This window comes from Papilio machaon, chromosome 8, assembly GCF_912999745.1.
Source record: "Papilio machaon chromosome 8, ilPapMach1.1, whole genome shotgun sequence".
NCBI lineage: Eukaryota > Metazoa > Arthropoda > Insecta > Lepidoptera > Papilionidae > Papilio > Papilio machaon.
Genome location: NC_059993.1, coordinates 3825989 through 3850194, shown reverse-complemented (window position 1 = coordinate 3850194; position 24206 = coordinate 3825989). Strand labels below are relative to the sequence as shown.

The following is a 24206-nucleotide window of genomic DNA, read 5'->3' as shown; positions in this document are numbered from 1 at the left end:
GTACTAATTTGTACACGCGCTAACCATATGACACATTTTTTTTAAATATGTCTCCATTTAATAATTGTTGTATTAAAATTTTTGTATCAATTATAACGTGGCGAATAATTTAAATATTTTTTCATTATTACTAAAATTTAATGGAATAATGATAATTGATATTATGTCTATTTGTATTAAATTTAGTTGCAAGTTAGAAACTTTACTGTCAAATCAAACTTCACATTGTGGTATTCAGGGTTGTAGCAAAGCTGAAAATATGTAATTCAAAAGCAGGATAATATTCATACTGCTTTAGAACTGATCTTGTTCCTTTAGTCAAATAAATGTGTCAATGCATGGACTTACAACAATACTGACAATGCACTTTTATGCTACATACAAAATCACTTGAAAATCCCCAATACATACGAACAACCCACTCATATTATTCAGAAATTCTCTCCAATTATCTTTCACATCTCTCATTATTTCGTTAAACATTTAACGCTGTTTTTAAAGTATCAATGAAATCCCGACCTATCCTTTAATAAATACGTCTACGCTATTAAAGTATGAATTACATTAAACATACTGTATAACATTAATAAAAAATTGCAAAAAAACAAAAATGTGTTTCGCCAACCCTGCAGAAATGCCTTAATATATTACACTCAGATGTGTGAGTGTAACGCCCGTGTGTGTGTGCAGGCCACCGTGCGATGTGTTGGTATTTATCCCACATTAGCATGCATCCGTTTCATTGATCCGACCTCTTTGTTCACACAAGCCCTTTATTTAGCGAATCCTCCAAAAATCATTACTTACACATTACACTAATCTTGTATTCCATTACAGTATAGGAAGGTATCACCCTAAACTTTCCCGAGAACCCTTAGCGAGAGAGCGAGGGTATTGTGAGAGAACCACGTGAAATTTTCTCGAACTATTGAAAATATTAAACTGAGGAAGACGTCGAAGAACTGCGTAACATTATACTGGTCAACCATTTTTTTTAATAAAGAAGCTAATTCCAATGTTTACTTAATAGTTTGACTAGACGCTTGTGTGCTGGTGTAATAAAAGGCGGGGGTTACAGAATAAAATGAAGACGGCAACAGGCAGTAAATGTGTCTAATGGAAGCTTGGGCCGCCTCTCGCCGCCGCCGCTCGCCGCTCGCCGGGACCGGAATGCAAGCCAGGGCAAACGCCCGCTATAAGCATATACGTAGGGATTCTGATGCGTCCTAGTCGCTGCGCCAAGCTTTGTGGGATAATTTGCAAGGAGAATACATATCAAAGTACAGTATTTTAATATTTGCTATTTAATTAAGAGGCGTTTTAATTTAAGCTATTATTTATTTATGTTTTAAGTATTCCAAGATTTACTTACTTTAATTTATGATTGAAAGTTTTTGATTCCTATGCTTTCAATTGTTTTTTCTTAATTTCTTTGATAGGATAGCCAAAGAAGCTGCGGTTTTTCTGGTGTTAAGTAATTTGGACAGGACAGAAGACTACACAGATGTTGGCCCACCATTTTTTATAATTCATAACACAATACCATTCTTTAAAAGCTCTTTTTGTAAATGTTTTAAAGCAGCTGTGTTTTATAAATGGACTATGACATTTAATATTAAGGTTATATTTTCTTACATTACTAAAAATATTATAAAAAAAAAATCATAACTGATATTTGAGCTCATCGGTTAATACGTCGTTCATTCGCAAAATTTGTATTCGTGGACTGTATTTTTTACAGCTAAAATCTTTAAATGTTCATTGTAACGTGAATTTTTAGGTTAATTGACCCGTAGAGATACCGCTAGTCGCAAGTTGGCTATCATTGTAAAATGAAAGAACGGTACGCGGTTATGGTGCGTTATGATCACAAAGAAATGTGTTTGCATTATTTCGTGTATTAAAGTTTAAAGTCAGTTACTTTTTTGTATCAGTGCCCGAGAATGTATTACACGATGACATACAAAATGGCGCGAAATGGTAATAGCTAGGAACCTTCAAAAAAGACTTTATAATTTTATAAGTAAAGATTACTTGATGACTTATCCTTTAACATATTACTTCAAGTATTTTGTGGCTATTTGCGTTCTTCGTGGATAAAATCGTCTACTGTCTAACATTATATGCATCTAAATATTTTCATTGAAAATATTGTACACTCCAAAATAATAAATAAATAAAAGTAATTAACGATTTTCATTATTTATTTTGAATATAATAATTAAATACGTAAATGTGTACAAATTTTATGGAGGTAACAAGAGAGCGGTCTCAGTTAACGGTGTTTGTTTGTCCGCGCTCTCTTCGGCCTGTACTCGCACCGACGACGAGTAACTTTATGACAATATGTAACCTGCGCCGAGCCTTCGGCATCTGGTAATAAGTTACTTTTGTTTGTAAGCGCTTAAAATATAGTACACCTCAATAAAACAGATGCTACAACATTTACAAATTATAAAATAACAATTGTGCATTTCTTAACTGCGTTGATTGATTGACTTACGATTTATTAAATTACTAGCTGTCGGAAACGACTCCGTCCGCGTGGAATTTAAAAAAAACATAAGAAGTAGCCTATGTGTTCTTCGAGACTGTGATCTATATCTGTGTCAAAGTTCATCAAGATCCGTTTAGCCGTTCTGGAGAAATCTTCAAACAAACATCCATCTATCCAAACATTCGCATTTTTAATATTAGTAGGATGTATTTTGCATCACGGTTTAGATGTTACTAATTTATCTATATTATGTTACAAGCTTGAAGATTGCTACTAAATAGTAGAATAAGATGTTCAAAAATAATATCTAAATATTGACACGGTAAAATATACGGTTGTAAGAGACTAGTTAATAACGTAATAAACATAATTGTTACTTGCACCATCTGGTTATATACGCAAAATAAATCAGAGTAATATTTATTCGAAGCATCGCAAATTTTCTCATATCCTATATAACGAAGCGCGTACCGATTAAATGAGGTGCTCGCGTTTCTCCAGATAGCCAAGCTTGCCCCGTCCCTTTCTAACACAGGTTCAATGGATGCTTCCGTTTCTTTCCAACGAGCCTGCGCAGCCTCATCTCACCGGCACCTCGCCGTCGCCTTCCAGTCACATATTTTATTTGTGGGGCCTTCCTGCATCCAGAACGACTAAAGCTCCCCATACACAAAGCGACCAAATCGATTTTGTTTCAGATCCTTCGTTCCCGCAGCGTCGGTTAGACAAATTCTATATAAGGTCTTCGACATCGCAGTCGTCTAATGAATAGTAGCCTTTAAATCTGTTTGTCGTGCCGGAGTGCTGCCAATAATATTCACCCACACAGGAACAGATTACGTGCGTCGCAGCCAATTTTATGCTTAAAATGGTCGAGCACACATAGGAAAACGCGAAGATTCATTGTCCGCCTTCGCTTAGGATAAACTACTTTCTTGCTTTCAATTTAATATTATCTTATCTCTTATTATTTATTTTACAAGTAGGTACCAATGGCCTTGCTGTGTTCGTAGTTTCTTGAACGTGTCAAGTTATTAGCTCAAGTGATTCACGGGAATTTTTGTAGAAGGGGCTTGAACAACTAATCATTGAGACATTAAACCTCAGGATAAAAAACTCTATCGTGAAGTAATTAGTATGTCAAGAATTGTTATCGAAACAAAAGATGGTCTTCGTAGACTTTGTAAACAATATTATTACTCTATCATTAGCGTTAGAGATTGGTGTCATATTTTCACTTAAAGTAATGAGAATGGGGCGTAGACTGCGACAAGACGAAAGGTCTTATTATAATCACTTGTGAAGATTTCACCGAGTTGTCATAAAAGCACAAACGGCTTTCTCATCTTGTCATACGCAACAGACGTGCCGCTGTGTTGAAATATAAAGGCCCGTTCACAATGGAAATTGAGGCGCGAACTCGCCGTATTGTGAATGCGTTTGCGCGAATCCAAACGAACTCTTTCGAGTTAAGTCTTGCAGCACCGAGCCTGCATCTCGCTCACACTTGCGATGTGAATAGATCTTAACAGCGGAGCATCTCAGTGGGTGCACGGCAAGATTAACCGCGCCCTGAATCACGTAGTGGCCGAAAATCAAGAAAAAACTGTTCCAGCGACACAGCTCAGTAAACTGTTTCTATAGTTGCTCTGTACAGATTCCTCTGATTGTACTCGTAATAAAAATGATGCATATTAATTTTGATAGTACACACTTTACTGAAAACAAGCTGATATTTGCTACTAATATTTGATAAGCTAAATACATTTAGCACAATTAAAAGAATCATTGAATCATCTGTGAAACATCATTTTATTTAAAAAAAAAATTATCTTCGGCTTTCATTTTAAATTTTTCCTCCATAAACATTAACTACAAAATATTTTACGAGCCGCGAGGATTGTCGTGGTCGAGTTTACGGTCCTGGCTCAGAGGTGACTTGTCCGTAGCCGTGTCTTTTGCTTACTTTTTCGAAGCTCCTCATTAATTTACGTGACAGTTCCCAAGAAAGCGCATAATCGTCACTTCAATATTGCCGAATTGGATGGGAGGACATTAAAATTTTTCATCCCTTGCAAATCATTTTCGACCTTAATTCGTTTAAAGACCGTAAACACGAAAGTAAACTTTGCCTCCTTGATATTGCATCTCGGAATTACAGTATTTTATTTTTAGGCATGCCTTGTATTTTATGATTCAAGTGTGCAAGCTTGCGTATCCGTTTTGTGGACATTGTGTTCGATGAACACGTCCGCAATGATAGTGTTGAACAAATCGACAACATAAATGACGACAAATTTATGGTCGAAGCTATAAAACTCATGTGACGTGTTGCCCGCGGCTTCTACAAGGCTAGTCGTTACATAAAACAGACTTGCGCAGTTCTAGCATTTGCGATGTTTATGAATACACAATAGATTTTTTTGTTGTTAACAAGTTATATAAGAATTGCCATTAAAAGTTTTTTTTCTATAAGCTATATTAATGAGTACGCTAAGATCAAGTACGTTTTACTACGCGGTAAAAAGAGATATTAAGCAACATAGTAAAAGAAGAATATAACAGTTACACAACATGAACATCCAGCTGCCACCTATATGGGCAAAAAACAATTATATTATTGTAATTGATCTGTTTATAGAAGAAAAAATTAACCTTCATTAGTATGTACGAAACGGCAATAAGATAACGCGTTAAGACGACCAGGAAGAGAACTGGCTATATTAGCAACACAAAGGCCGAGACAAAGGAGCAGTGGCGAGCGAAGTTCACGCATATTTAAATAAATAAACTCACCTAGAAGAGCGCTGCGAGCTGCAGGCTTGGATCTTTGAAAGTAAATGTGGAGGCTGTTTAAATATGGATGTGGTATTTTAAGTTATTTATTGTCATCCACTGCACTGTCGTTTTATATCTACATCATAATTATAAGATAAATTTTCCATGTGAGAACTAAGTTGTAAAAATATCCAAAAGAAAAATCAAAAAAAACAAGGCTAACTTCAAAAAATAGAATTAAAAACATAAAAACTTTTTTCTTCTACAAATTTATTGGCCCTGAAACCCTTACAGATTAAAAATGGCAAAAAACTATTTATGCAAGTCTGAGCAAAGCAAAGTTTAAAAGTTAAACTTTACAAATAAATGAAGATGCCATATCCATTCCAGTGAGCATAGTTCTTAACACAACTCCGGGGCTAATGGCCGCGAATATCGTCAACGCCCGTGAGAATCCGATCGTCGGCGATACGCGGCCGCTAGAAAGCCAGCCGATATTGCACCGTATTCTTACTGCTATAGAATACGTGTAATTGCACCAAAGCTTTACTTGCATACCAGTGTTGCATTATTTATGTCCAACATACAACAAATTAGAGATAGCCCTCGAAAGTAATTATTGGAAAACGGTTGTGCTAGATTTCTTTCGATTTAAATACTTGTATATGTAAAAAGTTTCGTCAGAATTTCAAATCTTGAAAATACTTACAGCTAAGTTTGAACTTAAACGTTTTCCTGCGCGTACTCTTCTCGGCAATTTTTAAATACCACTCTATTTATTATTTTAAATACTGTAGACGTAAAGAGTTTCATAATCAAATATATACCATAGTGGTACGTCGCACGTGAAATAATACTATTCAATTGTTAGGTAATATGTGATCTTCTTAGTTCGATCATGTGGAAAAAATGTAATTGGTGATAAGCTCGGTCGCTCAATAATGAAAAACGTGCATAAAGCTCTTTCACACGAAGGCAGTGAGGCAGGACCGTAGGGCAGTGCAGTACTGCTATCGGTTGGACGAACACGTCAAGACAAACAATATAATTAGTATACTGTACTATTGTACTATTTCACTCTTTCGCCCCTGTGTAATACTAATATGGTATTAGCGGGATAGCTAGCGGGACGTGCTAGGCTGCGTTCCGCTGTCTGCATCTCAACTCGTATCCGAGATTACGATCATTGTTCACTAACTGTAAATACGTTCACATTTGTTGAATTAATAGTATATACTAGTTGTCGCCTGCAACTACAGTTAAAAAAATCCGCGCGCAGTTAAAAAAAACTTAAAAGGGGTATGAAAAATATATAGTAGCCGATTCTCAGAACTTCTGAATATACATACAAAATTTCATAAAAATCGGTCAAGTCGCTTCGGAAGACTTTGGTAACTAACATTGTGACACGATAAATTTATATATAAGATTACTTAATTGATGATCAAACATATTGAATAGTTATTTTTATTCCAAGATTTTTAAAAAAAACTTCTTGTATATTTTAACACAAGAATACACATCTTTAAAACAATAATTTTTCAAGTCCATCGCATAACCCTTTAGTGACAGTTAAAGGTTAATATAACTTCGGATTAAGTTAAACAATAAGTGCTCATCTCTGCGATGTCGCAGCAAGGTTATGCCTCGACTATTGTATAGTTTTCCTCCTTCCTGACCATTGCTGCGCGGAAAAACCTTGCCCGCCAGAGGTCGCCACCAAATGCTTTATCACAAATAATCTTTGTATCTTTGATGACATATTATCAAAAATACATTCAATTTGTACTGTAAATATAAATATGTTCATATTTAAGAAATAATACAAAAAAAAAAACAATATTATATAAACCGTAAAAAATACCACAATAAATTATCAGTTATAACGATTAAGCTAAAAGTATGAGATAACAAGACACATTAGTCTTCAATAATATAACAATGCTGAAATTAAATTTAAACAAAATTAAATGTCAACAATATTATTTACAATTTTCTATACGTCATGTATAATATGTATTAATTCCCCAACACAAACATGTAACGAAAATGCAACAACAATTTGCACGACTATTAAACGGTTTCATGCAATATGTTACGTGCAACTCTTATTTCCTAACTCCAATGGTAATGCAGTAATAGGAAATCTCAGGGACTCTCTCTCGTCTAACGCATGGTGAAAGTGGGTTACGTAATCCGCCCTGTGCCGCGCCACAAGCCGCCAGATATGAAAACGACTTGCACTACCACGTGTCACATTTACGTTACATTACGACAAATTAGTAAACGTTCCTAATGATAGTGTCTTATAATTTATGAAAACAACAATACTATTTACAGGTGTCACCTAGAGGAGTAGGCAGAAACATAGACTAACATTTGGCGCGCCATTTATAAATGTGAAAATTAAATATTATTTATTTTTCGTTAAGATATCTACCTCTAGTAATTCTACCTCTAATGATTTCTGAGATTTAAACTATTTTATTTAATTATAAAAGTGTGTAATAAACTTAAGTAAGTTTTCCGTTAAGAAACTAAAGACATCCACAAGAGAAATATCATAACAATAAAAGAAATTAAGTAATTACGTACACTTATTTAAAAATCAACGTTTACTACATATAAAAATGTAGCCTTTAACATTAATTTAATCTTTTAACAGTGATAAAAATTAAGATAATTTTAAGGTGCAATTTCGTTGCAATTACACAAAACAATTTCGAGCATAACAATACTTAGCGAGTCGAAATGCCTGTAAAAGGAAGCGGTTATTATTAAACAACACGTATCGAGTGAGTCAATGGGACGAACAAGTCGGACGGGTGCTTCTCGGAAACCCTTTTGTTGCTGCATATCATTCTCATTGCCCAATAAGACAAATTCGGATTTTTACACTGGCGCATTTGATCGCTGTAAAAACGTCATATTTTCACTTCAATCAAAATTTACAGAATCATTTAAACTCAAGTTTCAGCGTAGGTATATTATATTTTTTTAATTAGCGTTTTTATAAATAGCTACTACATCTAAAGAAATTTTAACTTTTATTACTAAGCTGCTATTTGTTCTCTTGACAGATAAGACGAAACTTGTTCGTTTGATACACTAACAATAGTTCTGTTTGAACGACTGACAATTACTTGAAATGAATGCCCTGTAAAGTTAACAGTTAATTTACTTTAAAACGTTTTAAAACGCCAGTGTGAAAGTATGCGACAGCGGCGAAGCGTCAGCGGCCGTCCCGCGGGTCGCCGCGCGCAGGTAATGGACACAAAACGACACACACGTCACACGCCCGCCTCAAAGTTCCCTTTACACGTAAAGGACAAGACCCTCTCACGACCATTAAATTTCAAGGGAAAAAATTACCTCCAAATCAATTGATTTGCTGCAGATGGTTACCTTCAGAAGATAAAATACGTTATGAACTGGTGAGTGACGTAGATCTCTTTAAATTTCTTACAAAATAAAACTTGGTGCTACGTTAACAAAATTTGATTACCTGACTTTCGGATTACTTTTCTTTTCTATTACACAAGTATTTCTCGTAGTGAATGAATGAATCTCATACAAATTAATTCCCATCGTTATAAGAGAACATTATTATACCTCAAATTACGATTCAAATAGATATAAATTTACGTGTATACGTTTATATTCAAAATCATGTCGTATCGTGCGCGTCACGTCATATTTAAAGAGACGTGTCGACACGGATCATAACAAAACTATCTGAGTGCATACCGAGAGGTGGTAGACGAGTTTAACAAATAGCACTAAAGTGATGGATTATACCTTTTCTTATATACGAAAGATTTTGTGCTATAGCAAAATAAAACGGCAAATGTTCATCCATATGGAGACTGTGTGATCCAAGTTACTATTTATTAGTTTACCTTTGACCTTTTGACCTTTGATCCATCTTCAAGACGGTGGGCTCAAATGGTATCATGTGTGGGTTAAGCATAGAAGTCATTCATCATACTTAAGATTAATTTTAAAACTGAAAAAAACATCACTTACCTTCATACGAATTAAAATGGTGTGTTTTACTGCAATGATATTCTCATAAGTAAGCTTGGCTGATTGATTTGATACGCCAAGTGACCTTTGCGAAACAAATCTGCGTAACTATGACATCACTATTTATATGCAATTGCGACACAATAATGTTTATATCTGTTCTGTCGTTAAAGGAGACCCTTAGCGTAGATTTAATTTGAAAAACTACACTAAGTTCCTGTTGAAATTACCATTAAAAAAATGTATGTGGCAATAATTCTATGTAAATACAAAATACAGCTTTATTATGTTCCGAACTGTTTACCTACGCCCCATTAAGTTAAAACTAACACAAGCGATTACCATGACCACGATATTACGTAAAGCATTTGCTAAGTCTTCAGTTACATCGGACAAAAGGCGCGTGTAACAATTTATTTCCTATCAAACAACTACAACCATAAGAACAAACATTTATCCTTAAAGGAAAATGGAAATTATTGCAAAATTTTCTATTTATACCATAATATTTACTATAAGGCTTAATTACTGCTATTTCTTCTTAATTACTTTATATACAGGAAGTTAGGCAAGTAGCTAGAAAATCAGTTTATAAACCCATAAAAAATTCAGCTGTTTTTATTTCAACTAGATGGCCGCATCCATCAAAAATCATTCAAAATGTTGCTAAAAATTATATTTTCCGATTCCAAGGACGTAGTAACATAGTTAAATCAGTGGGTTAAGAAACATAACGTCGTATGAGTAAATAGGACTGATAATGAACATAGAAGTGCGCAATATTTTACAATCTTAAATGGCGCTACATTATTATGTCTAGGACATATTACCATTGTGGGGAACCCCCTCTTTTTTACACCATATGCAGTCCAAGTATTCTATTTGAATAATATTCACGATCTAACGCTTGCCTGTTATGTTTTGACTCAAATATAATGTCATTACAATATAATAAAATGGAATAGTTCTTGTTAACTTTTTTTGTTGTTAAATAACAACCCGGATACTGTCCAGTCTCGGTTGTATGTATTCTTTTTTCTTAGTTAATAGATATCAACTTCGCTAGTCCCACGTGGTGTTAAAGTCCAGATTTGTTGAGTGGAATGATTTGCTAATTTAACAAACATCCAAAAAGCGTCTACTAACATATCTGGTAACACTAAGTCAAAGTCTGCATTTGTAAAATCAGATTTTCATATGCTAATTATAAATCAATACAAAAAATAAATACTTTGTAATACTCGATAAAGAGCTAAGTAGAAGATAATACTGAGGCTCAAGCTATTTCTTTTTTCCATACTATAGCCTACTGGGTTCTGGACATTAAGGATAGCTGGTTGGTTGAATTACGCTTACATAAGAACGTTGAATCAATCAATCAAACTAAGAATTATAATATTAGACTAGCGTTTGCCTACGGCTTTGTCAGCGCAGAATTAAAGAAAAAGCCTATGTTACAAGTCCCGTCACAATCGGTCTACCCGTTTCGGAGATTACCCAGAATAAAGGCGTACTTGCTGACATACAGCCAGATAGGCATATATGCATAATTAAAAAAAAATAGATTTTCATTATATGTATCCCAAATATAGGTACGTCATGTGCACGAAATGTTAAATTATTTTTTACATATTACATTCAGACATTCCAATTTTATTAATTATAATATAATATATACGTATTATGTATAGATAGAAGATGAGACAAACTAATCTTTAAGCTGTGAGTTTACAAAATAGTCTGTGTTAATAAAAACCGTAACACAATTAGACGGACGACTATTAAACAGCCGTGGGAGGCTTGGCGGTCCGGCACAATTCTCAATAAGTCTGCAATTACCCATATTAAAACTACCAATAACGATGTCGCGTGGGCGCCAAGGCCCATGCCCTTGTTCGGCTGAATTGTGTCGCACTCGTACCACCGTACATTAAGATCTCTTTGTTATATTTATTCGTGTCCGAACCGAACCTAACATGTTAAACGTCAATGTAAACACACATAAACGTCTGCATAAAACTCCGGCTAATATTTGCGCTTAGATTTTTAAGCATCAAAGTAGCTAAATATCGTAACTAGTAATAAAATTACAATTTTAAGACGTCGAATTAATCAATAATTTTCCCTGATAGCTTTAAAATGCAGAGTAAAACGACGCGCCCTTATTACGTTTTTTGAGGTTAACACAGTTGCAGATTAGTCAATACCCTAAAATACACCCGACATGGCGTTTACTACAAGCTATTAAAAAGTAATTATTAGTGATTTTAACAATGGATACTTTCGTGTTATATCGGAAGATTAGTGCTTAAGGTCCTAAATATCATGCACTGAGTAAGTAGTAATCAAGTATACAAAAATGGTAATACGTATGTTGAAAAACTATAAAATTCATTCTGCAGCGGTGTAAAAGGCTAAATGTTTACAAAATCGATAATAAAACTTTCGTCTTATAAAACGAATTCTAAATTTAAAATCAATTAATTCATTTGTTAAATGACAATAATAAAGCCAACAACGATAAAACAAAAGAACTCAGGAATAACCTATCCTTGCCTGGATTTGACTTTAAATTGAACATGAAATTGGAATATTAAATGACTTGACATCAGCCGATGACATCAGTGACAATAGATAAAATGTTGGACAAGAACAAATAACTATAAGTCACAATTAATAATGATACAAATCTGTTACGGATACACGAACTGGTAAAAGTGCGTCATTATTCAAATTCTATTGTGTTCTGTTTAAAAACTCTATTAATTATTATGTCACAAATCAAGGAGACATTTTAATCTATAGGAAAAAGGATGGAAAAGAATACGATGTAACGTGTACAAAATTCTTCCATTAAAGAAAACATGATCTCTACTTGTATACAGAAGACATGTATTCATTGTTTATACAGTATCTAGTCTAAACTGGTCTACATCTAAAAGTAAATATAAAAGTAAGCGGCGCGGCGCGTACAGAGCATCGGAAACCGTCCGCCCACTATGCTATTTACTTGTGTCCAGAAGACGGACTCAGAAAAAAACCCGCACCGCCATTTAAAGCAATAAGACAATGTAGTTCATTAAGTTTTGTTACCTCTGCCCACGCCAATAGCACCTTCGTACATTGCTTACGTACGGGGGTAGATACTTGTAGACTTAACATATGTTTACTATGCACTATATAGAAAAACATAAAGTAATATCTCTGCATATCCAAAAAAAAAATCAAAATAAAATACTTTTTCAAAAAAAAGTAGGTATTTTTTCTGGTGATTTAAAAAATAAGTGTAACTTTGAACGTATGTCAAGACTATCATTTTCGCTATTTCAGCGAATTCAAGTGACCGCTCACTTGATTGCAACCATATGATTAATAAAAAAAGTAGAGTTACATGAGATGTGTCCTTTATCCAGCAATACTGCCTTTGTTTCTCTTTTTACTTCGTATTTAAAAACCGAATCTAGTTGTAACTCTATACTCGAGCGTACAGCACAAGGCCAAACGTCAACTGTTCCTCAACAATGAAATAGTATTTCGACCATAAATTTAGTATTGACACCGGTCTCAGTTTTTTAGTCGGTAACTAACAAAAACATTTCCTACTAATGCTTAATGACTTTGATATACATTGCAAGAAATTTATGTTCGGAAAAACCGAATATAAAAATGACCACGAATATTTAAATAGATATTTAAACATATATTATCAACTAAATTTTCAAAATACGGTACTGATAATATTGACATCATGCGTATTTTTGTAGGCGAAAAAGTGTGTTTGAAAAATGTAGTAACTTTATATTTAAAAGAAACTGATTTTTCAAATGTATTCGAACCAAATTAGGTGCGTGAGATCCCACACATTGAGTTAAGTTTCCAAACGTCGTATCTCCATGATCTGAGTTCAATACACCGATATATTCATTTCCTATTAACAACTCTATCGAACGAATGCCATTACTCATTCTTGTAGGTTTGACTGTCCAGAGAACGACTGTGTACAAATATTTTAACTCCAATTAAGTAGATAGCCGGTAAAATGGTGCAGTACTTAAAAAAAAAATTAAAAGATGAATCTAATTTGTAAGATGTTGTATACACTTCTTTATATCAAAATTGTTTTGTTTTTAGAACCCACAAATTAGGTAACAAATATTTGTTTAAAACAAATAATTTGGGATAAATTGTAATAGAAATACCAAATTTTTATTAATATCATAGTTTAATATAATAATAAATCAAAAGTCACTAAAATTGCTTCTAAACAATTTAAGGTACACGTACTAATGTATTAAAAGCGATTGGCCAACATTCAAGTCAGTCACAAATGTCAGTCATAGTATCCAGTTAATGCAACATGTTATGACTGGCCGGCCTCAAATACCATTGGATTCACCTACCCATACCCATACCCAATGTCTTTAATAATGGCGGGCGTATTAACAATGTGAATTGAAAAGTGACCGACTTGCATATCAATGAAAGGTTAAACATTATTTCTTTATTTATTGCTTTATTATAACAGGTTAAATAAATGCATAAAAAGAACTTTGTACACCACACAATACACAAAACGAGGTTAATGTGTTAAATACTTATTAATTAGCCTATTTTTTATTTCTTTAAATCCTTTAATAAAAATACAGATTTATTAAAAAAAAATCCAAAAATAGATTTAGATCTTTAAAAAGTTTGATGTTTTGCTTTTCAATTTGAATACATTAATTTAATTCCATACCTATATGATATTATCTATTACATAACAAGTATTGCTTTTAGAGTACTCATTGTATAAATCGTGTGAACGACGATGGAGCCGTATGAGAAGCTTATCTAACGATGTAAATGAGGTTGTGAATTAAAGAATGTACTAGTAGTAAAAATACTTACTATCTATGCGATTTAGTGTGGTGGTTAAGTTATTTCTGCCTATGTTATTAGTAAAAATAATCAGGCTTTCTGTATTTGATTAATGAGCTTTCATTAAACGTATGTTTGCAAAACACGAGACTCAACATAACGCAACAAATCGGAGTAATTTCAGTAGCGAAGTAATCATTAGCCGCATTACTGAGTCCCCTTGCGATAAATGACCGTTGCTAACTTCCTCGAAGCGAGATTCCATTAAGTACAAATGAAAAATAAAAATATATAAGAAAATAAAACGGTCCGTTCACACAACAGCGCGAGAAGCAGAAGTTTTATAGTAAATACGTAATGAGCTGGGAACGTAGCGGTGATCGGCGTCGGCCATTGTACGGGTTCGCCGCCTTCCGCTTGCCACGACCACTCTAACCGGAGCCCCGGCCTTACATTCCTCGGCCATTCGTTACGTACGAACAGTACACGAATAAGTAAATCAGGAAGGGGCTGGTGGTGCTGGTTCGGTGTACATATTAGTATAGGAAAGTATCGAAAGGCGGAACGGCTCGATTGAAAAATAGAAAACGGCCGCTGCACCGGCGTGGCGATGCTCTACAAACACACGTGCATATTAACACGAGATGTGTTGCGCGTAACGCCAGGAAATCGCCGGCGTGCTATTGTTATGCGACGACTTATGTGATAGACGGTTCAAACGTCGATTCACTTTCTACCTTTAATATATGAGTATCGTATGACTCCAGGTATATTTTAAAATAATTTACAACAATTGAAACAAAAACTTTGATTGAATTTATTTAATATCAACACTGCTAAGTCCACAGTTTGTCGCAAACCCGTTATTTCTCAATACGTAATTTTTATACTATTGTTTTCTGTTATACAAATACGTAAGTACTAATTCGCGATTATAAAAAATCATATCCATAAGTTGCTTGGCTTCAGACACCATTCATCAATCACTTCTTACAGGTCCACTCCTAAACATAAACCATATTAAATATAGATTTTATTTAGAATTTAACAATCACTCCTTGTAGAAATTATTAGTAACGAATCCATATAGAGGTTATAATAAACAAGTCACATAAACTTTATACGTTAGTTAATACAATGAAGAAAGCTATGTAAAGATGTCGTCTAACTGAACGCCCTTTGACTCCCTCCTCTCGACATTTGCGCCACGACGTCTTCACTTGCGACATCGCTCCGACACATTCCTTGGTATCAACTTAAACATCCATATTGATACCATGAACCCTATCCACGACGTATCATTAAGGAATACAAAGCTCAAAGCTTTTTAAAAAGCATGTTTTGTTACTAATCTTACTAATATTATAACTGCGAGTGTTTAGATGGATGGATGGATGTTTAGTTTAAGTTATCTCCGGAACGGCTCAACGGATCTTGATGAAATTTGGCACAGATGTAGAACGTAGTCTGGAAGACACATTATTAAGTTTTTTTTTAATTCCGCGCGGACAGAGTCATGGGCGTCAGCTAGTATAAGAAATAAATTAGTACTCCTTCTACTTGAGTTCAGTTAAATTGGATAGTATCGGAAATATTATGAAGTTTCAAAGGCATATTTCTTTACACTCACTACCTTGATACAAATAAAGGCGCAATGCCAAAGCGCCATAAATAGGAAATCGTCGCTCCACTGGCTCGTATAATTCACTAACAATCTCGGTTCCACGTGAAAATACTAATTTTGTATGTAAATCGTACATATGGTAAGATTGTACTGATTTAGCGGCTTTCTCGGCCTAACAGTTTTTCGCAACGGAATAAAGTATCTTAAGAACATTTCTCATTAGATAGATTTTCTACTAAGACAGTAGCCGCGCTCGCCTCACTCGTTAAGGCCTAAAAATATTCCAATTAGAAAAATGATATTACTACTTATATGCATACTCCTTTAAGAATATTATTTATTTGCTGTGTTATGACGTATGAGTGACTATGTAAATAAATATCTATGAAAATTCTCAAAAACCTAAACGGATAATTATCAAATTTTATCACAATGTACGTAATACATTTACGTAATTAGCACGAGGCGAAGCATCTGAAGTGTAAACACACGTTCACAATTTGTTTACAGCTCAAACAAAAGTGGCTGAAGATCGCCATCATTTGGCTGACGTATACGACAAGTGTCAGTGTAGACAAAGGTTGCTTTATAAATATTCAAAACATGTTCGATGGACGTAAACATCGTGATTGTACGCGCCGGCAGACTGTAATTGGATTCACGATTACTCTAATGATTCGTGGGGCATCTTCTGCGCCACATCGCATTGCCCTTCTACGTACTTCGACCTAGTGTATCAAGTAAGCGGTCGTTGTATTTGCTCAACACTTGATAATTGACCCGTACGATAGAATCATATCCTGTTTAAAGTCCCCTATATATCCCCTGTAAAAATATTAGGTCAGTGCAATGTCCTAAATTTAGGATCCACTTACTGCCAAAATATTGATAATCTACTCTCCAATATGTATTGATTATTGGTATACCAAACTACTCATATTTGATACTTAGATCAGAACAATGTAATCTGACATACAAATTTGCTTTGACTTATAAGAAAAACTTATGATAAATGTTACAAATATTATAAATGGGAATGTTTGGAAGGATGTTTGTTTGAAGGTAGGTATCTCCGAAACGGCTCAACAAATCTGTATGAAATTTGGCGTAGATGTAGAGCATAGCCTGGAAGAACGCATAGGTTATATATTAGTAAATAGAAAAATAGATCATGTCAATAAAACTGTTATTTTAAAATAGTGTCTATTTAAATCTAACTCTCGGAAAAAAATTAAGTAAAACAAAGAAAAACAACAAAAGGCAGTACTTTCGCCCGCGACTCTGTCCACGTGGCATTTAAAAAAACTCAATAAGTAACCCATGTGTTCTTCCAGACTATATTCGACATCTGTGCCAAATTCCATCAAGATCCGTTGAACCGTTTCGGAGATACCTTCAAACAAACATCCATCCATCTAAACATTCGCATTTATATACTAGTAAGATTGTACACAGTGAAGAATACATTATAAATTAATTCTTTAATATCATAAATGTATGAAATATGTTAACTAGAATAAAGATGCAAATGATAACACATTCCGCGACATGCAGACATAATAAAGACATAGTTTAACATCTGAGACGTGTTTATAATTCATAATTAATTAGGTAGCCACATTCTATGTAATTAAGTCATAATTAGCTACGGACCACTAATATCAAATTAATTAACAAAATTCAACGGAGTAGATGTAAAAAACATCAAAACTGTCGATATAATGTTCTCAAGTCGCAATAATGATAACGCCAACACATTGTGGGACATTTGATATGACGTTTGGGTTATGCCACAAGTGAAATTTTAAATACCACTGGAACCGGTCTCTAGCGTATTTGACCAACAACAATATTACAACAAATTTGTCACTTTTAAAAACGCCTTTCAACAAACGGACGTTTAGTATCTTGAACGTGGGTTTACAATCTTTATTAACGTTCCTAACGACTTCAACAATTTTGAAATTCCTACATGTCAGATAATTAGATCAAGTTAAAAGGTGACCTGTAGATAAAAGCTTACAGGACTGATATTTGTTACTACTGTTTTGCAGAAAACATTTATTTGAATATGATGAATTATTTTTAACAGTGGTAGACGCCAGCAACAACAACATCCGCCCGATGAAATACCACGACCACAAAGAAGACAGGGTTGAAGTGGAAGTAATTTCACGTTTCGTCTGACGAGCATGCGTGCTGGAGACCCAATTTTAGTCCCCTTACCCTTCCCTCCATTTCTTATAAGGAAAAGATGGGCAAGGGAAGTGGATTTGACGGAGAAGGGGACGTTTAAGAAGGGTATATATCCTCTTTCAATGCGTTCCCTCCTCTGTCGATTAGAGGTAGGCAACGCATGTGCAATTGCGGATGTTCATGAGCAGCGGTCGTTTCGCTATTTAGGCTTATCCAGGTGGCCATTTGCTCGTTTGCCACTTTAAGAAATAAAAATAATAATAATCCTATCAAAGATGGCACCCAAGTTAAATCATACTTTGTATTTTTTATATCAAATTATGAACGCGTAGTTTTTTATCAAAACGCTGGTCGCTTGTACCTTGAAATGCGCGTACAACGGCACGGTTAGAAGTCGGCCGTCAAATCACAGCACGCCGATACCGCCCGTCCTTCACGCTTCACCGGCCGCGGCCGCCTGCGAAACTCACCGCTTATGCACCACAACTATACTGATGCATTATTTCATTATTTTCTGACATGAATTGAACATATTAACATCTCTCGATATTACGAATGTGACTGATTTTTTAAGTTTAATTATTTACACGATTTCTTTTTTTTTTTGTCGCGGGGACAAAGTCGTTGGTACTAGATAGTTTAGATAAATGGTATGTCTGATTTTGAGTTATAAAAATTGTATAAGACCCTTTTTAGGCTGAAGCGACAAGCAGCACGACTCTAGCTAACGCTTGCCTCTGCTTTTTACCAGTTCACGGCCGGTGGAAATAGTACTTACATTGTGTACCGAAATAGCAATCGCATTAGTGGAACACTAGTCTAAAAATAATACGACGATGAAAACAGGATACTATTCAAATATACGCGTTTCCGATGCTTTTTACCACTGTCATGTTACAGTACACCGGTAGTCTAGTCTCCCTCAGCCTATAAGCCTAAGCCAATTAATATTGTTCGCTTTTAGAACTCTTACTACTTTATAAAGGATTACAAGCAGAGAGATAAACACGAATAAGCCAACTTATAACAAACGCGACATTAGTAAGCCGATGTCAACTGTTGATGTTCTACAACATCTGCTTTTTGCTATCGATTTAAAGAAACTTTAATCGCTAAGATACGACAAGAAGCTATTATTCAAAATTTCAGAGAGGTAAATAAATTATGCTCTTAATTAAACTAATTAAAACAAAAACCAACCTTACAAATGTAAGATCATCTTGTATTTTTTAGGTATACCAAGTTTAAACTGTTGTAAACTGCGCACAAGTGCAAAAAAGACTTCCGTTTGTACAACCACCAGTAACTATTGTAAAAGTTAATGTGATTAAAAACATTATCCGTCGACGTCAAAGTTAATACACAAGTGTTTAATATCTGAATTAAAAATACTTGAACAAATCTTAAATGTTTTTGTTGAGTAACACATTAACACAATCGTTAATTAAGTTTTATGTATACGTATCTATTAAAAAAATTAAAAAATTATAACATAATTTAAAGATTTTTAAATCACTGGAGTACTAAAATGATTGCAAGCGGCAATATTTCCGAATCCTTATTATATTAGATTTGAGATTTTTGAAGCTAAGAGCAACCTCCCTAAATTTATCGACAAATCCCATCCCTAATATTATTTGAAACAAAGATGGATACATTAATTAATTCTATTATAACAAACGAGAAGTAGTTGCCGCTTGTTTGTTTACCAACTTATGTGTATTATGTGAAAAAATCAAAGAAACTTTAAAAAGAAACTCAAATCACAAAAAGTATAACATCTGTGACATCCCAACATAACAATTGTCTATTCGGTTGTGTGTTGAGGGAAGCGAGAGGTCTTTGGCTCCCCACGGAATGCGCGTGGGCGCTGCTCCCATGCGCCTGACTTTCCATTCATTCGAGCGGCGCTATCTTATCTCGCTCAATATGCTTATTACACAGTCTAAACGTTTCCTACTTACATTTACTAATTCAATGATCGCTTCATAAACCGAACTTGGCAATAGAGCTCTCGAGTAACTTAAAATAATAGTGGCATGCAAGGATTTGTGTAGTATTGGTGTTTTTAGATTAGTTATTTATAAAAATTACTGGATCACTCTCGCGATCAAACCAATTCTAACAAAAAAAAAAGTTTTAGGTAATTTGGTCGCTTAAAACTGTGTTTAAATGGAATATGAATTTTAAAAACCACACAAACCAATAAACAATTTCGTCCCCAGTTGATTAAATACTACTTACTACATTAATTTTAGTCAGAAATAATAAATTGATTAGCAAATATTACAGTAGCTTGGGTTTTAACTTATTGTAAAATCAAGTATAATTAGCATGTTTTCTGCATTAACTGTCGTGTTGCAGAATATTAATTACTGGTTATAACTAGATGGATGTATTTGTGTTGTACGTTAGTTGTTGCTACTGCAATCAGTCGTTGCGGATAATAGATGGCGCCACGTGTTATTATTCACAGAAAATTTTGAGAATATAATTTTAAGAAATAAAATTGGAAACCTTTTTTAATAAGCTTCACTCACACACAACAATTACTCCATAGAAATATTTACATAGATACATTTAAACAGCAGAACTAAACTATATCTGTGTGATTTCGATTTATTAATGTTTCCATTAATTTCTGTGAGCGCGGGACATCATTTTGATTGGCAATAAAATCCCAACCATACTGAATGAACCATATTAAAAGGCTATTAATATAATTTGCACCTTTTTTACGACTGCAAACTTAATGTCGCTAACAAGTCGTAATCCGAAATCGCGGTGTGTTACATCGTTTTAATTCAATTGCAATTCACACTGCAAACATTTGTATCATATTCATGCGTTTGTTTTTAACACCTTATTTTATTTATTTATTGTTAAATTTTACAATTATATAGAAGGCATCGGCTGTAATATCATATCAACCGTATTGACTACTACGGTCTTTGATCAAAATAAATAGTTGAAAATAGTTTACGATAGATTTGATCCCTCCTTGCTAAGATTGAACTCCGACCGTGTTTTAGATAGTGTTTTTTTATATTCTGATCAAAGCAGTTGACAATAATTGACACTTTAAGGAAGTTCTTATTTATAACACTTGAATATAAATGATCGGAAGCCAAATGGAATGGAAACTCAATAATTTGACAGATTTTTTATCAAGTGTAACATTGATAACAACGTTATTTCCAACGTTCACATCAGATAACAACAAACCGCAATATACTCGTAGTTTTCCCCGCGTAAAAAAATAATTTTACCGATCATTTTGAAGTGATTATTTATTTAAATCTAAAACATCATATCATCGCAATACTGTTGGAGTATTTAATTATGTTTACGATTCTTTCAGTAAAACCAATTGTAACAGAAAAAAATTGTGAGATAAATTGGGAAGAGGTTTACTGAGCGGTTTATAATGGACAGTCCGATCTATCGTCATTTATTATTAGTATCATACGTCATTATTTTTACACTTATTTCTACTTGTTACGTAGAATTTCCCAAACAATATCAGATCGGCACTTGATGCGATTCAGTAAGAAATGATAAACTGAAGAGCGTCTCCGATTGATAAAAATTATTATCACTTTAAAGTTAACCTGCTTCCAAAACTAAATATTTAGTAATCTGCGGGTAACATGAAGTGTACATTGGTTTTTGTTTTTATTCTAGGTAAGTTTATTTTTTTTAATAAACTCGGAACTAGTGCTACTTAAACGCGTTTACAACGATCCAATAGATTCGAAGCCAATTTCAGTAAGAAAAAATATATACTTTTATTTTCATTAACAAAAGAACTTTAAAAATAGTCAATTGTTATCATTGACTATCATAAATTGCAGTTAGACGGTTATAAAATGACATTTTATTATTGTTATAGTTTTATCAAATGAACTAGAATCGTTGTCTACGGCTAATTTGATAGCAACCTATACATCAGCTCGAATTGTCAATGGTTTCGAAGTCGACATAACAGAGGTGCCATACCAAGCGGTTTTACGACGGAAAGTGATATCAGGTTGGGCTCACTTGTGCGGAGCTACTGTCATCAGTACAAGGACATTGGTTACTGCAGCCCACTGTACTTCAAGGTGAGTGATTTTTCAATGAGTCCAATTCATTTGACGAATACTTCAATGGTTAAAGACAAAAGTCTTAGAAATACACTAGATATCCTTTTCCTTCTTATTATATCTTAAGTTAAGTACGCATTACAGAATAGTACTTCCGTATGGCAGTAACATATCTTATATTTTTTAGCTATGAATTCGAACCACCTTTGTTGCGAGCAGTAGTAGGCACATCATATCGCTTGATTGGAGGCAAGACATATGAGTTGTCAAAGGTCATCGTTCATGAGCTATATTCGATCACGACGTTAGAAAATGACATCTCTTTAGTGATCACGACGAAGAGGATGATATTCAGCGCTAGCGTTCAAGCTGCCGGTATCCCCAACGCTAACTTCCTTTTGCCTGTGGGTTCAACTGCCTTAGTTTCTGGATATGGAAATATTTCTGTAAGTTTATTAAATTAAATGTTTAGTATTATGGTATTGCTGAGTCTTTTAGCATCGATGTGACAATTTTTTTTACGCTGACTACAACAAAATTTAATTAAATTGCAGTCTACGGGAACGTCTTCTTCGGTACTTTTGGCAGCGCAAGTTAAAATAGTTAAGCAGAGTACCTGCGCACGCGCATACATACGTATCGCAGATATTACGCAAGGAATGTTGTGTGCGACTGCTAATAATCCACCACGGGATGCCTGCCAGGGAGACTCAGGAGGTCCTCTGGTGGTCAATAACACGTTAGTCGGCGTAGTGTCATGGGGCGAAGGCTGCGCCGATATGAGTTATCCTGGAGTATACACGAGGGTCTCTGAATATAACTCGTGGATTAACAAGTATTTAGAAAATTAAATTAATACTAAAATTACAATTAATTGACTTTTTTCTTTCTACCATTTCTTCATATTCCTACTAATTGAAATTCTGTATGATCAAAATGTGACAAAATTTTACCAAGCGGAATCAAACCCCAAACGTGAGGTAGCTCATTTAGCCGTTAAGCTAACATTGCTTTTTGTCTACATATTATTTGCTGACAGGCGTTTTAAGGCGTTCAAAAGAAATAGGGTGCAATGTATCTAAGCTTGCGTCTTTTTGGCCAGCCGTCAGCGAGCGCTGTCGCACTGATTGATTGCCTCATTTAAATCCGACGCTAGAGATTCGATTATGATTAGCCTCTATCAAATTAAAGTCATCTCTAGTGACAATATGCCGGGTCACGTTAGGAAGTATACTGTCGCAAAACATATGTATGTTTATTGACGTCTATTTTTATTGAACAACTCATTCAAGATTATTTTGAATTCTACTTGTGAACACAAGTGCTGTCTAACCTTAATCTGACAGGACAAGGATTGGGCTTATCGCCGTTCTGAGGCTACCGTCCAGACCCAAGCAAACAATTAAATTCTTGTACACACTTCAGACGAATTTCGTTTCTCTAATAATCAATCGAATGGATACTATTTCTTACAACATAGTCTTTTCAATTGGGATAGAACAAACAGTATAGAAGACATGACAAATAGATGATATGTCAGTGGTAGGTTATTGCTCCAAATAATGTGAGTAAAATGTACCAAACGCCTAACTGTATTAATTAATTTTGACAACCCTATTTGAATAGCGAGTCTCTCACAGGAATCGATCTCTCATTGTCGTCGCAACTCTTGTGACACTTCGCGCGATGGCTGACGTCGCGCCTAATCATACTACGCTTCTTCTTTGTTCTTAATCTGTGGACGAGGGCGATTTCAGTCAGTTATTTATAATCCAGTTCGTTGTTTATATGTGTCACAGTTTGAGAGATTTGTTAATAATGCGTTGAACATCTCGTTTTATATTTAATATATCTTCTCTGATCTATAAACAGAATGTTTTTTTTTCTAGTGCTGTCATTGAGACGTGTATAAATGTCCCCGCCAGTATATGATTCCGATGACATTTCCGCCATGTTGTAAGTATAAACGATTTAAAGTATTTGAAAATATTGTTGTGATCTACGTTATTTTTATAACATCACAAAATATTTTGTTTGAATTCGATGTCATTTTATTTTCATTTAACATTTGCAACGACTTCATGTTGTTTATTTAACACATCGAATTTATAGTAGTTTACTCAGAAATTAAAGGCTTAGC

General features: G+C 34.4%; 1 protein-coding gene across 1 annotated transcript; it reads left to right on the top strand.

The window, feature by feature from the left end:
* The first annotated feature begins 21559 nt into the window (after nucleotides 1-21559).
* Nucleotides 21560-22917, top strand: LOC106720565 (trypsin-1). Its single transcript, XM_014515286.2, has 4 exons — nucleotides 21560-21665; nucleotides 21874-22084; nucleotides 22254-22512; nucleotides 22621-22917. The coding sequence occupies exons 1-4, from the start codon at nucleotides 21632-21634 to the stop codon at nucleotides 22915-22917; spliced, it is 801 nt and encodes a 266-aa protein (XP_014370772.2). The 5' UTR covers nucleotides 21560-21631.
* The last annotated feature ends 1289 nt before the right edge of the window (nucleotides 22918-24206 follow it).